Here is a 20,840-nt window from a genome sequence, read left to right as displayed (position 1 = left end):
CTGTCAGGCTTTGAACTATATTAATGTTTTTCTTAATGGCACAGTCATTTGTTATTCCATAATATGTATCACTGGACACTTGTTCCTTCACTAATGGCAAGGAATTTCAGTGCTATGTTACAGAGAATCGTACATTATCTGTGTGTGTCTGTGTGTGTGTCTTTTTCTGTTTTTCCAGTCTCTTTCTAGGCTAACCCGGGTGGTCCCAGCAATCTTCCTATCAGTAATTGACACCTGTGGTCCAGCAGCCATCTTGGAGGGCATAGGGGGTGCAGGAGCCCGGGTCCAGCAGCACCTGCTCACTGCTGTGGCCGCTGCCTTGCTCACCTCATGCACTCAAACACACCGTGTCACACAGAACAGGGTATGTGTATCACTTGTGTAACACGTCCGGCTACACGTACAAACCACAGCATTAGGTACACCGGTTAACGGCTTCTTAACACAAATATTTTATTTGATAGTCACATGGCAACATGTCTGTACAGTTAGGCATGTAAACCTATAAAAATATGATCAGCACGGTGGCGTGGTGGTTGGCACTGTTGCCTCACAGCAAGTAGGTCCTGGATTCATCTCCACCATCTGGCTGGTGCCTTTCTGTGTGGAATTTTCATGTTTTTCCTGGGTGAATGATTTGCAAATCTCATAAAGTTATATTTTATTGAGAATAAAACAAAGAAGGCTTATTAACTTTTTTATCTGAGAACACACCACACCACAGAACAGTTTGCCTCAGTCCATTTTAAATGAGCTTTGGCTCACAGAAGGTGGTGGATCATGTTCACTGCTTCTTTGCATGACAGAGCTTTAACCTGCACTTGTTGATGACACAGTGAACTGTGGTTTCTGGAAGTGTTCCTGAGACCATGCAGTTATTTCCATGAGAGAGAACTGTATTGGGCATGAAGAGCACCATCCAATATTGATTTTCAGCCTTGTCTCTTAGACATAGAGATTTTTTCCAATTCTCAGAAGCCTTTGATGATATTATGTACTGTAGCTGATGAGCTAATCACAATATTTGTAATTGTACAAATTGTGGAGCATTTTCAGAATAATTTTCCACAATTTGTAGATCCAGTGTTTTGAGCAGAGTAAAGTAGGAATTTGGCATAAACAATGTGAAAGAATGTTTTTTGGTGTAATGGTGTAGAGCGTATTTTCTTGGCTCACTATATAAACTCTATATAAATCAATGCCACAAACAATTAAAGCATTTCTGAATGTAAGAATGTGTCTAACCTATTATTAGCGAGGTGTACCTAATAAAGTATTGGGTGAGTGTATATTTTAATGTATAGCAACAAAAAAAGTGTGTCTCAGAAACCTAGACACAAACAACCATCGTGGTAAAATTGCTAGAACATTATTTGACAGATGATTTGGTGGTAACATCACTACAAGGAAAGGGTTGATTTTTAGTTCATGTGAGGAATGTCTCTAATTAGGGAGTTTTACACAGTGGCTGAGGGATACAAACACTCCTGGATAACTACACAACAACACCAAGAACAAACGAAACTGGCCTTCTCAGATTCCTAACGTCTTCACGCTGTTTTTACCACTCTCTTTCTCTCTTCCACACAGTTCATGAACTGATGCTGAACTGTTCATGAACTAATTTGTCAGGAATTGCTTATTTAATTTTTCATAAGACAGTCCATCAAGTGTGTATGTGATGTGCTAATCTTGGTAAGGCAGAGGAGCTGAAATTGATTTGAAGGTTTTAACTTGAAGTCTAGCATTGGTAATTGACTCTGAACTGAATTTATTTGCATTGAGTATTTCCAATTTAACACCAGAATACAAACTTAGTACTTCAACTCTGCTCTAATTATACAATGATATGCATTCACCCTCCAATCCCCTCCCCCCCCACACTTTCCCTTGGCACAAGGACAGACAGACCAAGAGTTTGTTTACACAGAACTCTGTGTGTGTATGTGTACATGCATGTGAGTGAGTGACTGTGTGTGTGTACACTCAAGCAGAAGCGTTAATTTGTTGAGTGTGTCAGTATCTAGGCTAATTGGCTGAATGAACATGCTGTAGCCTTCTACTTCAGCAAAGCATTATGGGTAGTGGGGTGGGACTTATCAGCAAGGCACACACTACTGGGCTTTTGAAATTAATTAACTTAGTGTGTAACTCCATAAACACACATGTATACACATGTGTTCTCATTGCTGAGACTCACACACACACACACATTCAGTGGTGCTGGTGATTATGATAATGGTAATGAAGGGTGGTCAGTCAAAATTTTTTCCAACCAGTTACTGCTGCTGAGTGAATAGTTGTTGTAGCTGTAGGCATGCGAGTTTGTGTATGTGTGTCTAGTCTGAGCTGATTAATTTTTAGCTTGTTATACGTACATTTTTGAAAAAAACATTTTTAAAGAAATGAACATGTTATTAGTTTGGATATTTTTCTCTTTTCTGTTGATTTCTGTTTCTTGTGATAAGTTGATATTAGGACAGCAAAGTCCTTTTTTTCGCTTTAAACTTTAAATTTACCAGATTACTTATTATGTTACCAAATTAACATTTTCAATTAAATATTTGTTCTTAGCAATATTAAAATCTGTAAACTTTTTTGACTATATATGATTTTGTCTTAATTACAAAGCTTAGTTTTGGTTTGGTTTGGGGTTCTTTTTGGCAGCAGCAGAATGATTAGCAGTTGCACACCACCAAAAATGCCAGTCAACTTGAAGTATCGGTTTTACAGTGAGTCTGTTTGTGTGTGGCAGAATGTGGTCCTTTTGACATCTTCTGTAGTAACACAGTACTTTGTTAGCTGTTAATTTGTCTGTGTGTGTGTAGCTTCAGAATGAGCATTAATTGAAGAAAAAAAAAAACAGACACAAATTGTTGCGTTCAGCTTTTTTTTTTCTTTAAGTCTTACAGAGCATCTGATCTTTTTTGGAAACCTGGTTGCAATTCATAGAATAGTAGATGTGTCCAGGACCACATTTTTCCATAATCCTACACAAACACACACACTGAATGCAATACTAGCTATGTTGCCAGAGGATGTAATCTGTTTGAGGAATAATTTTAATTTCCTTGTTTTTAGGATTTGGTTTTGAAAGTGCTGCGTTGTCTAGAGAGTCCGTCTACGATAACAAGAGCCAAAGCATTACTACTGCTTCTTCTGCTCATACAAGACAACAGACACACACTGCTTTACTGCTGTCAAAACAGGTAAATAAACATACAGTACACATCCACATGCCAACAGTGCACACACGTACCAACAATATGTACTCGTGTAAAAACAGGTAATCATAATATACATATTGTTTTATCTGACCATGTCAGCAACAGCTACAAAGTATGACGTGTATGGTTGAATCTCATGAGTCAGGTCTTTATAAACAGCTCTATGAGCCGCATTGCTAGATGAAACATGAACTGATTTGCTAATTAGAAAGTAATGTGTGTGACCTTCCCAGTAGTAGCTTTGAAAAAGACGTTAACTAGATGCAATCATGGTGCAATTTTGAATAATAATTCAATTTTGTCAATTAAAGAATCACTGCTTTTAATGAATTGTATTGCAACACACTAATAACACATTAATCTTGTTTTAGGTAGTGAGATTGCTGTCTTAACTTACCACATTTCACCGTGCACCCTGCAACTGTCTAACTGTACTGAGATTCAGACCAGTGAAACTCATACTTAACTCCTCTCAGTCTGTCAGACCACTGGCTAATTAGTTTCTCTGGAATGTAGTTGCCAGTGTTCACACATAGGCTGAGCTGTCAGAGAACAAACAAGTAGCATTTGTGAAATCCATTTCAGGGTGGGATTGCCCTTTAATTATTTAGCTGTAGCTTTCAGTATGAGAGTGTGTTCTCATACCCAGCCTCACCACAGCTAAAACGAAATTCCCTTTTCAGTATACTTTATGGGTTGGCAAATACAAGATTGTGTTTTGGTTTTGCAATGTAATAATGTTCACTTGGAAGAAACTATTGTATGTACAACAGTTAGTTTAACACGTATTTAAGTAGATAGACTATGTATTGCTCCAGCCAAGTTGGTTCCAATGTTGTAACAGCTGGCTGACTGCACAGGAAGCAAAATGGTACATGCCACAGAATTTGTTTCAGTTTTAGAGCATTTCATGTTTTCTAGGCAATAAACTCAATTCAAGGCCCACAAAAACATTTTTTTTTGCATCTTCAAGAGACTTCAGACCACATAATAAGTTTCAGGCTGACTGACAGAAGTGATAGACCCTTCCTAAATATATTGCCCTTCACCAGCAGATCATATCATGAATACATTTACATCATACATTTTCTAAATGCTCGATTTGCGTTTGTCTAAAGAGAAAAGATAGTCTCAAATGGATTCAGTGTGGTGGGCCAGAGGTTTGTTTCACAAAAATGCCTAACCAGTCATTGTTAACTCCCCTGGTATTGTCTTCATTTTACCTTTCTCCTCCACTCCACCTCTCTCCAGATGTGCTGAAACTGCCAGCAAAATGCAGTACAGACTATCATAAGCACATAAAGTGCACATAAATCAGGCAAGTTAGCTAATATGTTCTGTTTTTCCTCTTTGGTTGCTGTAGTGGGAAAAACTGCATGTAATACTTAACTGTTACTCAACTCATTAAACTCATGGAAACTTTAAGTCAACAAATCTTACCATTCATGCTTTCAAGAAGGGATTTTTAGTTATCTATGTAAGATTTCCTTTATGTAGCACAGAAACTGGGAATTAGATTACAAATGTATTATTTACCCTGCACCTCAAATTTATGATGCTTTATGCTATTGGAACTGTAAATTGATTATTAACTGATCATCTTGTGTTTAACAACACACTGTGCAATGCTATGAATGTGAATAGCTCATTTAATTAGATGCATGGTCATTATATATATGGTTGCTAGAAAAACATTTTGGAAGGATTTAGAATTATTAAGATATCTATACTGTATAATCATGCAGTGTGGTCTGCCCTATAATTTAGTACATTGCAACGCAATCTGCCTAGACTAAAAACCCACAACCCGTTATACTTAATATCCTCCTCAATTAAGTGTATTGAATAATCTCCATGTAAGCTGGAAAGTACCCTTGGTACTTTAGAAAAAAATGTGTGTTTAGTAAAATTAAATGTATTTGTTCATTAGTGAAAGCAACTAATTTCAAATATTTCCTCTAGCTGCTTTTGAGTTTTGCACAACAATGAAAACTATTTTGGTTTGAAACATTTCTGGGTTGTATAGATTGCACAGCCCATTTTAGGTTATGCCACAACAGGCTATGATGCCCACGTGGCCATTAATGATTAATTTTCATTTCCCATTAAGGTATTGATTTCCTTTTTATGCTCTGTGGTCTTTTACTTGTTGCTTCACCTAACCCCTCCTAACCAGTACATGATGGATTGCTGCCCTGACCTGCTCCTGTAAACTTTTTGGTACAATTTTCAGCGTATTGTTCCCTCAGTGATTGCAAAGTGTCCAGGCCAATCTACAATGCTCCCTCCATCATGCTTCACAGCTGTAGTTTTTCTCTGCAGTGTGCTTCTTCCTCTGATCTAATAATGAAAAACAGATGAGGCTTGTTTGTCTTATTGTAGACTCAGGAACACTCAGATTTTTAGTAGTGCTTTTGCAGCCTCTTTCAGCTTTGTACATCTGTATAGTTCTTCTGAGGTCCTGTAAAAATTGCCCACACCAACCATTTGTTATTGAAAAGAGTAGACTTTGCAAGGTAATCATATGTATGCCTATTTATATGGAGGAGCACCTCTTTGCTTCCTATTTCGTCAATTTATTCAAACATCTGAAATCTGTGTTTGTCTGTGGTTTTGATTTGACTGAAGGTCGGACCGTATTTTGTGAGTAATAAATGCAGAAAAAATAGGCATATTATTAAATATTTAATGTAGTTTTGTTATTTTACCCTGTTACACAAATAAAGCTGAAAATAGTGTGTTATACTACACTCATATATACATCAATGATTTGGTTTTTGATCCAAACTTTGGCTATAATTGACATAGTTTGTGCAAGAAAAGATGAGCCGGATGTGAGGAATAAAAGTTTTGGAATTGGATCTGGTATAGTGTGAGGAAATCCTGGAAAGCAAAATATAAAATTTCCCTCAGGGTGGAAAATAAAGCAGCATTTCCTTCTAAAACAGTATATCTGGTTAAATAAGTTGTTTTCAATTTTTAAATTGGCAGTAGCATGAATCTCTTTCAATGCATTTCATTTTTTTATTTGCTTTTAGGCCCAAATGTTCCAGCACATTGGATTCTTCTATATTAATTGCCTTAACACAGTAGCAACTGAAGTATAAACATCTATATACTTGAGGATATAGTCGGTGTCCTCTGGAAATAATCAGTAACAGAAAATGTAAATGAAGAACCATGATTACTTAGGATTGTTTCTGTTTGACCATTCACTCTGACATAAAGACATAGAGCCAGAACATCAATTGCAACCCTGAACACAGCTTACAATGACTATTAAGAAAGTTAATGTGATTTTACCTCTTGCTTTCTCTTCATGTTTTCCCTCTGCCTGTTTCTTTTCTCTCCCTTCCAGTGTCCCCACACACACATACACACTTACACTCTTTATTTCTTTCTTCACACTTGCTCTCCCTCTCTTAGCTGAGTTAGAGCTGTCAGAGTTGACCTGTCTGTCTCTCTCCCACTGAGCACTCTGCATGATTCAACCGTATGCAGAGACACACATCTTTTCCCCAGTCCTATTCTTTCCCAGGCACGTTGTGTTTAATTAGCTCCTCAGTAGCATGACAATTGCTTCTGTTTTTGTTTTGTTTTTTTGGTTTCTGAGATAAAATTGCATGGGTCTTATTGAGAAAGTGTCAAGATTGTCATTGAGAGTGGAAAGTGATGGCTTTCAGCAGTGGAGAGGCATATGTACACAAAGGTGGGTCAGTGGTGTGTGTGTGTGCTATGTGAGTCTCCCACAGTGACTGAGGTGGCAGTGAGGTGGCAGGTTTGTGTCTCTTTATGAAGCAATCTGGAAAATGGCTGCAAGAAAAGGTTGCAAGTTGGTTGATCCACTACTTTGATCCAGCCGAAATACCTCAAAAACTACTTTACAGTAGGTCCAAATCCTCTCATGGGATGCAAGATGAAAATATGCTTAGGCTGTGTTCCTGATTTTATTTTAGTTTCTAAGTCACAAACATTCATGATTGCATCAGTTATAGCCTCTGAGCCCCTTCTTGTTTGCAGTGGTGATGGACAGGTTGTCAGATGAGATCAGGCAGGAGTCTCCATGGACTATGATGTCTACAGATGGCATTGTAATCTGTAGTGAGAGTAGGGAGCAGCTGGTAGAGAGCCTGGAGAGGTGGAGGTATGGTCTGGAGAGAAAAGAAATGAAAGTCAGTAGAATCAAAACAGAATACGTGTGTGTGAATGAGAGTGAGACAGATGGAAAGGTAAAATTGCAAGAAATAGAGATGGCAAAGGTAGACGATTTTAAATACCTGTGTTCAACCACCCAAAGGACAATGCACAAGAGAGGTGAAGAAGAGAGTGCAGGGAGGGTGTAGTGGGTGGAGACGATTGTCAGTGGTCATTTGTGAAAGACAGAGACCAGCAAGAGTGAAAGGGAAGGTTTACAAGGTGGTAGTGAGACCTGCTATCATGTATGGTTTGGAGATGGTGGTACTGGCAAAAAGACAGGAGGCAGAGTGAAGATGCTAACAATTTTATTGGGAGTGACCACAATGGACAAAGTCAAAAATTTGTTTATCAGAGGGACAGCTCAGGTGGAGCACTTTGGAGAAAAAGTTAGAGAGTCGAGGATGACATGAGGAAGGACATTAGAGAGGATGTGCAGATGGTTGGTGCGACAGTGGAAGATGCTAGGAATAGGGTGAGATGGAGGCAGATGGATACACTGTGTTGACCCCGAAAGGGTGCAGCCAATAGAAGAAATCGTCACAGACCTTCATGGAACAGGATTTTTTTTTTTCCAAAGATTTATTTATTGCTTTTCCAAATGTATTTTAAACAAGGAAGACAGAGAAAAATAAACTGAAATAAAATAAAGGAGAAAATGAATAAAAATTGAGTGTGTAATAATAATGCATGCTCATCATGTATAGACGGTGTGCGTAAACACACAGATATATACACTCACCCATGGAGATATACCCATATATTGTTTAAAAAAACACCACACAAAAACAAGGGAAAAAACAGTGCTCAAAGACCAGATACGACACAGTGAGACATTAGGTTTAAGTTCGTTACTCCAGGGCTTTGGGCGGGAGTTTAGTCCAAGGATTTCAAGTTAGTTAGAAAGGCATCCGACAAAACGGCGTCCTCTTCCGTTTCAGTCCATCTAATTTCACATCTCCATCTCCTGCCCTTCCATTGAACAGTCCAGCACATGCAAGCTCCCCAGGTTCTCTTCAAAAATCACAGCAACACGTCTCCCGTACAAGTTAAATGGGTACAGTCGTATCTGTTGACTGTCGGTAGGGCTGCTCGATTATGGCAAAAATGATAATCACGATTATTTTCACTGAAACTGAGATCTCGATTATTTGACGATATTTATTTAACAATAACAATGAATGGCTAATACGTCGGGTTCCGTGTCGGCTCGTAGCCGAAAAATAGCTTTACTTTGTTGTCTGGGTCAAGTTTTAGACAGAGAGAGGATTTTAAAGGCTGCAACGGAACTTATTGTTTCGGAGGAAAACACGAACACAGCGTACAGTCGAGTCTTAATAGCTTACTTACAACTGGGCTCATCAGGCACTCTTCTTTGCTGCAGTGGTTATTATTATATTTACATGCTTCCAGCTCCCGTTTCTGTTCGATGATAACTCCTACTTTTCCACTCTCCTTTTTCTCCCTCCTCGCGCTCACAGACACATAACGGGTATGGCAGTCCATTCTCCCTGCAGTATGGACTACACTGCCCATGATGCTACATTCTTTAGGGCCATGCCTGTAGCATTCTGCCTATTAGATTAGCACAACAACAACAAAAAGGCGCTCTCTCACCCAGGAAACACACAGAGAGAGCGTCACCCTGTTACCATGGCAACCGTAACGCTGCCGCCTGGAACACCAGAACGTAGCTGTCAAACAAAACCCAAACAGTCCTGACCCGCCACAATATGAAACAGGAAAATACCGCCGTGTAATCCATTTATTTCAACAAAGTAACTGTATTCTAAATACCACCTTTTTAAACGGTAACTGTAACGGAATACAGTTACTCATATTTTGTATTTTAAATATGTAACGGCGGTACATGTATTCCGTTACTCCCCAACACTGTTTGTAGTGTTGCTCTGTGGTGCAGCTACGACACCGTAGCAAAGTTTCCACACTATGTCTACTTGATCCACGTCTGACTCCGCGAACCCATAATGTTTCCACACCACTGAAGTAGTTTTACCTCGCTTTTCAACCAACGGCATTCTTTCTTTAGCAGCCATTATCGAATTTGCGTGTCATCCTTGCACAGGGGCCATGCTAATCTTCTCTGTATCGTTCCAATTTTAGTATATGTGCTACCATTATCCTCTCCTCTCCAAATAACGTCTGCTTAGCTTTCCACGGTACTCTTAATTGATGTGACGCGTGTTCGAAACGCAGAGAGGTGTGCTCGATTTGCCACCTCGCGAGAGTAAAGCACGAGGGAGGTGCTAATAATCGGCTCAGTCATTTTTAATGATCGTTGAAAGCCCAGATCGTAATCGAGATTAAAATTCGATTAATTGAGCAGCCCTAACTGTCGGTCATCTCCTCACATTCCAAAAACGACAAAAAATTTCCCCACATCTTTTTAAAGGAAGCATGTTTACCCTTAATCATAGACGTAAGTTTCTCCAAACAAGGGATTTCGACAATGTCGAAAGCCAAGTTCTCAAGTGTGGTCTAGTAATGGATCTCCATGATTTGGCTATGCTATATTTTGCCTGTAACAGGCAGTAGATTGTAGTTTTTTGGTGAACTTTGCTCAGCTGGCTCTCAGTGGGGAAAATCCCTAGGATACATAATTTAGGACATGGATTCAGTTTAACACTTGTAATACGCGCAATTACATCTAAAACTTCTTTCCAAAACTTTTGGATTTCTGAACATTCCCATAGGCAATGCATCAGTGTGCCTTTATCCCCACATTTAACACATATGTCTGGAGTTTTGGGGTCAAATTTGTTTAACAATGTTGGGGTGACATATGTTCTCATTAGCCATTTATACTGGATTCGTTTAAATTGGGTGTTTATAGATTGTGTTTGGGCTTTCAAGCAGGCTTTTTGCCATTCCTCTGTAGGGATGGGTACCGGTATCCGGTGGTTCTGACATAAATGGTAGTAGCCAGACTGAAAAGCAGCGCACATTTCGGTGATTTTTTTCTGTGCTTTTTTTTCTTGAGATGTCATACACTTTGGATTCTAGCCAATCATTTTACCTTCCCAAGGATAGTAGGCGGGCCCAGGTACGTACGTTCCTTTAGAGCAGAGCTACAGATTAAAAATGCCCAAGGCAAAGCGGTCAAAAGTCTGGTTGTACTTCACAGCAAAAGATGCAAACTCAGCAGCCTGCAACAAGTGCTTTAAGGTGATACTGTGCAAAGGAGGTAACACCTCGAATCTGATGAAACACCTGGCGACGCATAGCGTTTTTTTAAAAGCCAAGAAATGCACCGTATTTGATAGCTTGCTGCAAGACCGAGCACATCTACTGCGGGTGTGGTGCCTGTTATCGGACCCGGAGTTAGCAACATCCCCCAAGAACCCGAAGAGGAGAGTCCTGGCCCCTAGCCCTGTCAGTGTAGCAGAAATGATGACGGATGATGATGGCAGCAGCAGCTGTTCTTCTCTGCGTGAGTAGCTTAATGTTGTTTGTGTGTAATTTACGTTGAGTAGGCTAACCACGTTATTAAATTAATGCATGTAAGGTGAACTAACAAACACCATTGTAGTTACATGCGGCTGTCTTCTTGTTTGATGGCAGCTACTCCCTTCACCCTGGCCAAAAAGGCTAAAATGACCAAAGAAAAAGTGGAAAACAGCTAAACATGAGAGGTTTTTGGACAAAGTTTGTGTTTTTTCAATTGTTTAAGCACTTCTTCCAGCCAAGAGTGATACCATATATGCCCTATAGCTGCAGAAAAGGCTAACATTGTTATCTTTTTGCAAAAAAACAGCTAAACATGAGAGGTTTTGGACAAAGTTTGTGTTCTCCATTCTTTAAGCACCGGTTTGAGCACCGTTTAAGCACCGGCACCGTTTCAAAAGTACCGGTTTGCCACCGGTATCGGATAAAACCTAAACGATACCTATCCCTATTCCTGTGGTTATTCTACACTTTAAGTCTTGACACCATGCAAGTCTGTTTTTTTCTGAGGATGTTTGAGAGCCGTCTCTGAGGTTGCTATAAAAGCAGGATATTAAGCCCTTCTTCAGCTGATGGTTTATTGCTATGTCCTCTAATGAGGTTAGAGTGGGCAGTGTTAGGGATTTTTGAGTTTTTGAAATAAAGCTTCTGATTTGAAGAAATGTTTAGTTGGAATGCCAAATTTCCGTGTCAAGTCATTAAAGCACATTAAGGTGTCCTTGTCAAATAGGTCTGCAACTTTGCACAAACCTCTGGCAGCCCACATTTTAAAACCCAAATCTTTCCAACTGGGTTCAAAGGTCTTATTGCCCCAGATAGGCGAGAACTGGGATAGTGCTGGTGTCTCATTTTTAAACTTAAGTGCATTGAACCAGACACGAATGGTATTTTTAACAAACAGATTCAATGTATCTTTCATCAAATCTTTATATTTTGCTGAGTACAAGTAAGAACTGAGCAGTAAGGGGGTAGTGCTTGTCCTTTCTAAATTTACCCAGGATGAGGTTGTCGTTGAAATCCAGCATGAGGCTGTAGAGAGTTGGGCAGCCCAGTATTACCATTTGAGGTTTGGAATACCCAGGCCTCCCCTATCATACGGAAGATATAGTAACAATAGGCGTAGTTCGGCTCGTCTGTTATTCCAAATGAATTGAGTGAATATTGTTTTTGCCTTTGTGAAGAAGTCATCTGGAGGGCTGAGAGGAATGGCTTGGAAGAAATTTTGAGAGAGCGTTCATCTTATGAATGTTTATGCGTCCAATCAGAGAGATTGGCAGCATAGACCATCTATTGATTGATTCAACAACAGAGTTGATTGTTGGAACGTAGTTTGCGTGTACCAAATCATCTATTTTAGGAGTGATTTTTATACCTAGATAGGTAAGACTGTCTCTGGCAACTTGAAACATTGTTTGAATGAGTGGTTTAATTCTTTCAGAATGTTTAAAGAAGAGGATGGCCAATTTGGATTCATTAATTTTATAATCCGAGATGTTGCCAAAAGAGTTAATTGTTTTGAGTAGCTGAGCTTTTTAATTTGGACAGCATTAAAATAATGTCATCTGCGAACAATCCAATTTTGGACTCAGTATTGTTTGTTGTGATGCCAGAGATATTTTGGTTGCTCCTTATGGCAATAGCCAATGGTTCAATTGGCAAAAGGGGGCAGCCTTGGCGTGTACCTCTAACTAGATTGAAGGGTTTAGATATAATGTTGTTGGTTGTAACTGAGGCTATAGCTGTATTATATAATATTTTGACCCAAGTCAAAAAGTAACTGCCAAAGCCAAACTGAGAGAGTACTTTATATATGTTCGACCCTGTCAAAGGCTTTTTCTGCATCTGGAACAGGATCTTAACATGACATTAACATAATATGATACTTACTGCATGACATCTGTGTATTTTTATCATTTTGGATTATTTCTTCTTTACTGTGCATCACCAGGCCTAGTTCTCCATTATAATTGATAAATTTGAGACTTAAAAATGCTATTTACACTTTGTTGTTATTAATGGTTTAGTTTTGTACAACAAGAATAACCCTGCGCAGATGAAATATTATATAGATTTTTTTAATGACATTACATCATGACCAATGTTCCCTTTAATTTTTCATGTGTCTGAGCGAACACACAAACTCCCTGAGCGGTCCCTTGGACCACTGTGAGCAACATTAGACGTGTGCACTGTGGTCACGCCAGCATCAAATCCATCCAAGTTACATGGTTTATTAAAATAATCAAATTATAGCATTTACATTTATGTTAGACTACTTTTAATTAACTGCTTCAGCCCACTTACAAGGAAAATTTAAAAAAAAATCTTGTTCATGACCTGTGTAGTATGTTAACACTATTGGAAGTAAAAATAACTTGAACTCCAATTTTGAAAACACAACTTTCTTTTCTTTTTTTTTTTAAATAAAGCTCTGACTTGTATTATGAGTATGAGTCTGTGGTCTGGGAGAGAGTCCTGTAACTCTCTGTCTGCAAAATACAGTATATAATGACCAATGTTGGGCAATTAATTTTATAGTTCTTCAAAAAAGTAACTGAGTTTTGCAAACAAAGTTTTTTGCAGCTGTTTACCTAAAAATGCAGCCAAGGCATTTTTTAAAATAAACATTTCAAATTATTTACAGAACAATCAGCTGTTCTGCATCAAACTTGATGCCACACAAATTATTTGTGCCACTCCAAAAAATAATTTCTGTCCACTATGAGATAAAGGAGAACAACAGCCTGATACCTGCAGGCCTGACAACAGGAGATGTATCACTCCTGTAACACCTGGAACATTCAGCAGTCGCCTCATTGTTCTGACACACACAACAAAACTATTGACTACACTACACACTAACTACACAAGATTTGCGCTAAACGTGGCAAATCACTCACATCTCAAAACACCGCCGTCACTCCTAAAACTTCCCCCTTTCCTAAACAACTAAATGCCATGTTGCCATATCATTTTTTGATTGGTCGACATGGTACATTTTTCGACGAATAGGAAAGGGTGGGGTTTTTTGGTTTTGGTTTTGCTCACAGGCTTTCGAGCTTTTTCCTTATAAAACGCAGTTTTTACCGTTTCTTCCCGCAGTAAATATAAACAACGATAGTATTCAGGAAGAAAACCAAACATTGCATATATTTTTATCATAACTCTGGTTTTACGTGGCCTATCAAACACAATTTAAAAACTGGTATAAACTGGTATAAAGTGTTAGGATTCAGAGATTCTTTTTTTGCTACCATATAATCTGCCTTGTGATGAATGCATTAATAACATGTTTTACGGTATTATTTTATCAGTAATATTTCTTACAGGGTTCATATTGCATTGAATATGTTTGTCATCACATTGACCTTTCTATTCACAGGTTGAGTTCATTCTATACACAATGCATAACTGTGCTTGTTTAGAGTTGATGTTCCATCCAAGAGGGTTTTAAGCTTCACTGGTGAGAGTGTCCAGGTGATACATGTTGAGGGAAGATGAGAACATAGCAGGTTAATTGCATGCATGCTTACAATACACATATTAATCTAGTAGCAGGCCTGAGCGAAGGCCCAAGTGTCTTCTCCTTCTTTTTGAGACTTGCTGCAATTTAGTCTACTTAGTGATTGATGACGAGGGTCCATTATTAGCTCTCAGAGACCCTGAGGCTTGAAGTTTATTACCTTAAAAGGCAAGTGTTATAGAAAAGAGAAGTTATATGTCTGTTTATAGTTATTAAGATGTACATGATGTACCCTTGTCTGTAAACAATGTATTTTTGACCTGTATTTGACGTGTACGTGGGGGCGTGATCCTCTATGCTATAAAACCAGAACCCAGTGTATTTTTGTCAGAGGAAACAAGCCATATGCTGATGGTTCCTCTCCTGTGTTAATAAACTCATCGTTTGATTGCACTTTTCTGGACCCTCCGTCGTTTGTTGTTCTGGTCTCCAGTTGATCGATCTCGCTTCAAAAGTCCACACTTTTTCCGTCAGTTCCGTCTGTCCTGCTCACATCTCCAGTGGTTGTACACGTTGTCATTAACGTGGCTTCATTCCACATCAGCCACGCCGCTTTGCTAGCTAAAACACCGGTGTCGGCACATAAGGACGCTGTCATAGCCTGTCAACCACGTTGATTAGCTGCGTATATACGAATGTGAATCGCATTATTGGCTGGACTGTGGGATAAGGTGGCATCGTTCTAATCCCATACGGGAGCAGCCAGTCACTGACTGACTAACAATTCTGTTTTGCAGTGTTAAAGTTTTAATTTCAATTCAGGTAAGATTTTTTTTTTTTGTGCGCAACGCAGATTTTCTGTTTAGAGGGAACATTGATCATGACATTGACAGTAAGAAAAATTCAGTTAAAACAAAATTAGAATATATATATATATATATATTAAAATAGCATTGCATTAACATGTCTGCTTCTTTCAGAGATTTAACTTTGGTCGTACCAACCAGGCTAAAATTTGATTGTCAGCGATGATTACTAAGATCATCGAAAGCTTGTTCTTTAGAATCATTAGGCTGGCTTGTGATTAAACTGTGAATAATTAATTAAACTTAATAAGTAATCTGAAGGTCTTTCTCAGTTGTCAGGCTCAAGGTTGCAATGCTTTGCACTAAACAAAAATAATGTAACAATAAATGAAGTAAATAATCTCAAGAAATGCACTGGATAACAGGTTAACAGTTACTATTTCTTGTTCCATATAGTTGTAAACCATGGATGATCATCTTTTGTGGAACAACATGAGAAAAAAACAAACAAAAAAATTAATCCACCGATCCCCCTGCACCATTGCCACTCTAAAGCTTTGAACCCCTCTGAATTTCTCCATTTATTTTATGTTTATTTTCTGTGTGCGTGCGTGCGTGCGTGAGATGATATACATAAGCATGTGTTTATTTGCTGGTAATGAATATGAGTTAGTGGTGGTAACCTTCTCTCCCTGCTCAGAATTTGTAAAGAGAATATTATTGATTACTGTTCAGTACACACACTCTAATGAGAATAAATATGTTCTTAAATTGTGTGTGTCATGGACTTCTTGCCCCCTTATTTTGTACCCTATCAAAATTTTACTGCTGTGCATTGATTATCATGTTCTTGTTAATGGGTCTGTCTCACTTAATCGTGCTGCTGAACAACTAACAATGTATGGAGCAGACGAAAGACCTGCAACCATTAAACACACTTGATGTATCTGCAATGTTACATAGAGGGCTGAAAATATTTCTTTCTGTCTAGACTTGTGATATACCTGGAGAGAGACCTCCGCAAAGCCACTCCTCTCAGAGAGAACCCCAGCCAATCAGGATACTTGTCTCAGTGTCTCGATTTACTGATTGCATATCTGAGCAGCACCGCACCAGTGATTATGGGTACACACACAAATACACACACTACTGTATGATTATCCATCTGCCATTTGTGTTTTCACCTCCATGTGTACAGAAATTTGTAAATCAGTTCATTTGACATGTTGATTTTTTTGATTTCCATTACCATTACTACATCTGAGAGTTTTTTTTTTTAAATCTGACATCTACAAAACCCTTCGTTCATTGTCAGGTTACTATGGAAACTTGATTTGTTTCTGGTTCTTGTGCTAGAAGAAAAAAATGTGAGACGCATATATTTATAGGGTTTAAGACGCCAGAGAAATTTACCAGTATATAATATAATATAGTATATGATATATCTTAATGAAGATATATGATAGCCACCTTCTTAAATTCCTTCTCATCTTTTTGCGACTCCTTGCCTTGTCTCCTTTCTTTAGAGGATGTTCTGTGTGCCCTCAGAGGTGTGATTGGGAGAAGACACCCAACTACTGCTCAAAGTAAACAACTCAAACAAACTTTGCCTACTTTGTCCATAGTGCTGGACCTTGTTTCATCCCAGGTAACCTGGAGCAAAATTACTTCTCCTCATTGTTTGGTTTTAAAACCTTTAGCAGTTTCTCACATAGATTTTCTCATAAATGACAAACAGCAGTTCTTATTTTTGAACACAGAGTTTTCATTTATTTAGTACATGGCACTAAAAGAAAAGTCAGGAGGCTTTCCAAAATAGTCACATTAAATAATAAAAGCGAGGCAGACCTAAATCATCGCCTCCCTCCCTGCTTGTTTTTGTTGTAACACTCTCAGTTGTCACCTGATCACATTATCTTGACTTACCTGTGTAAAATGTGTCTGTCTCCTCACAGGTCTTTAGATCTCACATTGTAACAGGACAGTTTCTGGCTCAAATTGGGTTGCTGTTGGTAAGTGTTTGGTAACCAGTCATATATTGACACATTGTCTATCTCCACATGCTAAAGGCAAATAATAAAACTAACAGATAGGGTGAACTAGGATATTTGTAATTTCAAATATTAAAGTGAAGTGAAGTTTTTAGTTGATCACATTTTGTTACTCTAACATGGAGACATGTTGATTATATATATTTTTTCAATTATAGAATAAATGAAATTAACCTAAATTATTTTAAAGCCAGCAGTGTAGTTTCAGTTTTACAAATTGCACAGACTGGTGGTGCCTTTCTCCCTTACTGTCAGTACTGAAATTCTTAAAACATCTCTAACATTCACACAACTAACTTTTTATAAGGAAAACTTTGAATGTTTGACAGTTTCAAAGCAAAACTCACATCAAGTTTTTAAATATCTCTTGATAGAACTTCATTGCCTCCGTAGAGTCCAATGAAACAAATCTGGCTAGTGCTATGGGTGAGTATCTTTACAGGTATGAATACTTTATCACTGGATATCAACCCCTGCCATATCTGCAGTAGTATTCCCTTTTCACATGATTAGTCTGTGATACTGTGATTCTACAGAGCTTCTTGTACTGCATTGTTTGTTAAAGTTGCACAGTGTGTTTGCTTAACTTGCCAGGTTAAACGAAGGATAAAAGAATAAATAACTTAGTTAAAATGATTATTATAAATTCGAGCTTATCTTACAAGTCAATATTGAATTGTATTGACATGGAGACGGTAAGGAGAGAGACAGATACAGCACTTGAAGACAGCTATGACACTGAATTACAAATGCCTGCCAACATGGCAAGCTGCGGTGTGGGCTCAGCCACTGTTCAAGCACCTGAATCAAGCGCTGTGATAAAGCGCCGTGCTCAGAGGCCATGTTATCAGCAAATCACAAACAGAATATATGCCTATCTTTAAAAGGTATTCAGTTACGGGTCAGTTTTTATTGAGAACATGAGTATTTGTATTATTATGTTTGATTCTTCTTTAGGTACAGCAATATGTGAAGATTTAATTAGAACATCTCTGTCCATCGTGGAAGTACTGAGCCAGCACCATGCACTCATCAGTCCATATCATAGTGATGTAAGTATCTGTGGAAGAAAATATGCAACTCTATATCCCATTAAATGAATGGTTGAGTGTGCATTTGTTGTAGGTTTTTGACTGGCTACCTGTCTGTCTGACTGACTGGCTGTCTGCTGATAGTTTAGTACACCAATATAGGACAGGTATCTTGTGATATTCAACAAATGTCAGTACATTTCCTCTGACGGGACGTTGGAGACAACCTGTCATCATCCTGTTATTCTGTTATTTTTCTGCAACTGTCAGATTTTCAGCATCGATTTTCCCCTTTTCTCATTTAGAAAAAAATGTAATATGCAAGTTGCTTTGCTAGGATAGAATCAATTTCTGCAGACTTTGTCAATAATATGAATTGGCCTGTGGTATTGTTTACTGTGTGTCTTCCAGTCTACTAAACCTGTCTATTAGTGATCAGAGGACAGAGGGTTAGCATGTGGACTATTAGGAGAGACACTAATCAACTATTGAACCGACAGACCTTCATCAGGTGTGTGTGTGTGTGTGTGTGTGTGTGTGTGTGTGTGTGTGTGTGTGTGTGTGTGTGTGTGTGTGTGAGAGTGAAAGAGAGAGAGAGATGTGGATGGGACAATGAGATTGTGTTTAATGACTATTGACGTATGGAAGTGGAAAACAGCAGCAGGAAGCTGACAGGATGGAGAGAGAGAAAAAGAAAAGACTTGAGGAACTGGGGAAAGGAGCAAAAAGCAAGACTGTGGATACTGATAGTCAATAACACAGGAAGACACTTTAATTACCCACAGCCAACTCAGATTAGCTTTAATTGTCCTCTGGACAAGGACACACGCTCATGTTTGACTTTGTTTACGTATCTAATTTCTTGTCACAGTTTGAAGTTAGTTTGCAGTTAGTTTTGCCTCCACAACTGCTCTTTTGTTAAACAGATTTTATGTGATGTGGAAAATGACATTTTAAATTGCTGTGCAGACCTTTAAAAAACTCTTAATACCATAACTGAATACTGTTTGAAAATACTTTGTCAATGGGAATGATGTTTTGCCTTGAATGTGCATTTGAAAGATCACTTCATTACTTTTTGGGTTTGTTAGAGTGTTTAAAAATTAATAGAAAAATAGTTTTCACTAAAAGACTGCAATATAACTTTTAAATACATTTTAAATAGCTACACAACACACAGCTGTACAGTACACAGCAGTTAGTAACGATCAGGTACGATTGTTGTTGAAACCAGCTGTTGTTTTATAACAAGGTAAGTTCTTAAAAAAGTTAACTCAACACTGATTTTTTTAGTCATGTTCAAATGCAAATTAGACACTTTAATTACTTTGGATATTTATATTATACAACAAATTAATCTTTAGTTACTGTTGGAGTGATGAGATTTCTTTTCTGCACCACTATAAAAGCAGCTAGGAGAAAGACAGGAAAACGGACAAATGTGAACAAGAAAGGCTTTCATAAATACGAGGAACGCACTGCCCATAGTTACAGAGTTCAGAGAGAATGCACCCAGATCTGCACGTCTCAACACACACACACACACACGGCTCCATGCAGTCTTTTGATGGTTGTGATAGTAATACACCAACCATTAAGTGGTGGACAACATCCTTTGTAGTTTTTTTTCTTCTGGCTTTCAATGTAATGACCTCACACATCCTCACTCAGCATTAGTGGTGTTTCTATGGTAATATTAGTAATCATGCAAATTCATGCAATACAGATTCATACCTAAATAAGAGCTTTGACAGTTGTGAAAATACGCGTGCGTGTCTGTGTGTTTGTTTGTTTGATCAAAGAAACCATTCAGCAGTGTATTTCCATAGTAATTTGATCCTCTGTGACAGTGGTCTGTGGTTGATGCTCGCAGAATTAATATAGTACAGCGTCTCTTGTTCATTTTTATCTAAAAATATAGACTCTGCTTTTAGAGATGTTGTACAGAATATTAACTCTATAGCTGTTTAGAGGACACCATGATTATGTTTATAAATACCCTCATTTGCCTCAAATTACAATATATGGGACATTACTGAACTAATATTTACACCTTGTTCTTAAAAGCCTTCAGCACAGGAGTGGATTTTTATTTCACTTCAGTGTTTTAACCTGAGTTGTTTCACATCCATGACATCATTTGTAGCTGAGCTTGTGAAACACTAGATTATAACAGATTTTTCTAGCTTGTTACAGGTTTAATACTAAAACCAATTTGCTTCTTTGGTGACCAGGATCAAATACAGTATCAGATGTATAACATTTTTTGTTTGTTTGTTAATGTCTCTTGAAGGTCGTGGATGCCATCCTGCCTCCTCTGACAACAATGGCTTTCAGCAAAAATGGTATGAATGGTGGGGTCAGTTTTTTGACTAGAGGAAAGAGAGTGTGAAGGAGAGAAGATGAGGGAAGAATTGTTAATGTCAGAGTGAGAGAGAGAAAGAAATGGCAAATGGGGAAAGAGGCAGAGCGGGTTCAGAAGCCTGATGGCTGGGGACCTTTAGTTCCTGTCACAGGCAGTGATTTTCTTCTTGTTTCCTGTTTGTTAGGGTTCTAATAATTCTCCAAAGAGATGGCTCATTTTGTTGCTCATTTTTTATTTA

At 38.3% G+C, this 20,840-nt stretch overlaps 1 protein-coding gene and 1 non-coding gene across 3 annotated transcripts in view; one reads left to right on the top strand and one right to left on the bottom strand.

The window, feature by feature from the left end:
- ulk4 (unc-51 like kinase 4) overlaps positions 1 to 20,840 on the top strand; it is an 85,801-nt gene that overhangs the window by 28,521 nt on the left and 36,440 nt on the right. For both annotated transcript variants that reach the window (XM_063486446.1, XM_063486447.1), the window contains exons 19-26: positions 179 to 364; positions 3,082 to 3,209; positions 16,147 to 16,280; positions 16,682 to 16,803; positions 17,111 to 17,167; positions 17,581 to 17,632; positions 18,164 to 18,258; positions 20,531 to 20,582. In XM_063486446.1, coding sequence (XP_063342516.1) covers positions 179 to 364; positions 3,082 to 3,209; positions 16,147 to 16,280; positions 16,682 to 16,803; positions 17,111 to 17,167; positions 17,581 to 17,632; positions 18,164 to 18,258; positions 20,531 to 20,582 — 826 coding nt within the window. The remainder of the gene's footprint in view (positions 1 to 178; positions 365 to 3,081; positions 3,210 to 16,146; positions 16,281 to 16,681; positions 16,804 to 17,110; positions 17,168 to 17,580; positions 17,633 to 18,163; positions 18,259 to 20,530; positions 20,583 to 20,840) is intronic.
- LOC134638047 (U6 spliceosomal RNA) lies at positions 9,463 to 9,567 on the bottom strand. The gene has a single exon (XR_010095221.1). It is a non-coding gene; the product is annotated as a U6 spliceosomal RNA (small nuclear RNA).

The sequence above is a fragment of the Pelmatolapia mariae genome, linkage group LG10_11 (genome assembly GCF_036321145.2).
Source record: "Pelmatolapia mariae isolate MD_Pm_ZW linkage group LG10_11, Pm_UMD_F_2, whole genome shotgun sequence".
Lineage (NCBI taxonomy): Eukaryota > Metazoa > Chordata > Actinopteri > Cichliformes > Cichlidae > Pelmatolapia > Pelmatolapia mariae.
This window is presented reverse-complemented; position numbering and strand designations above follow the sequence as displayed.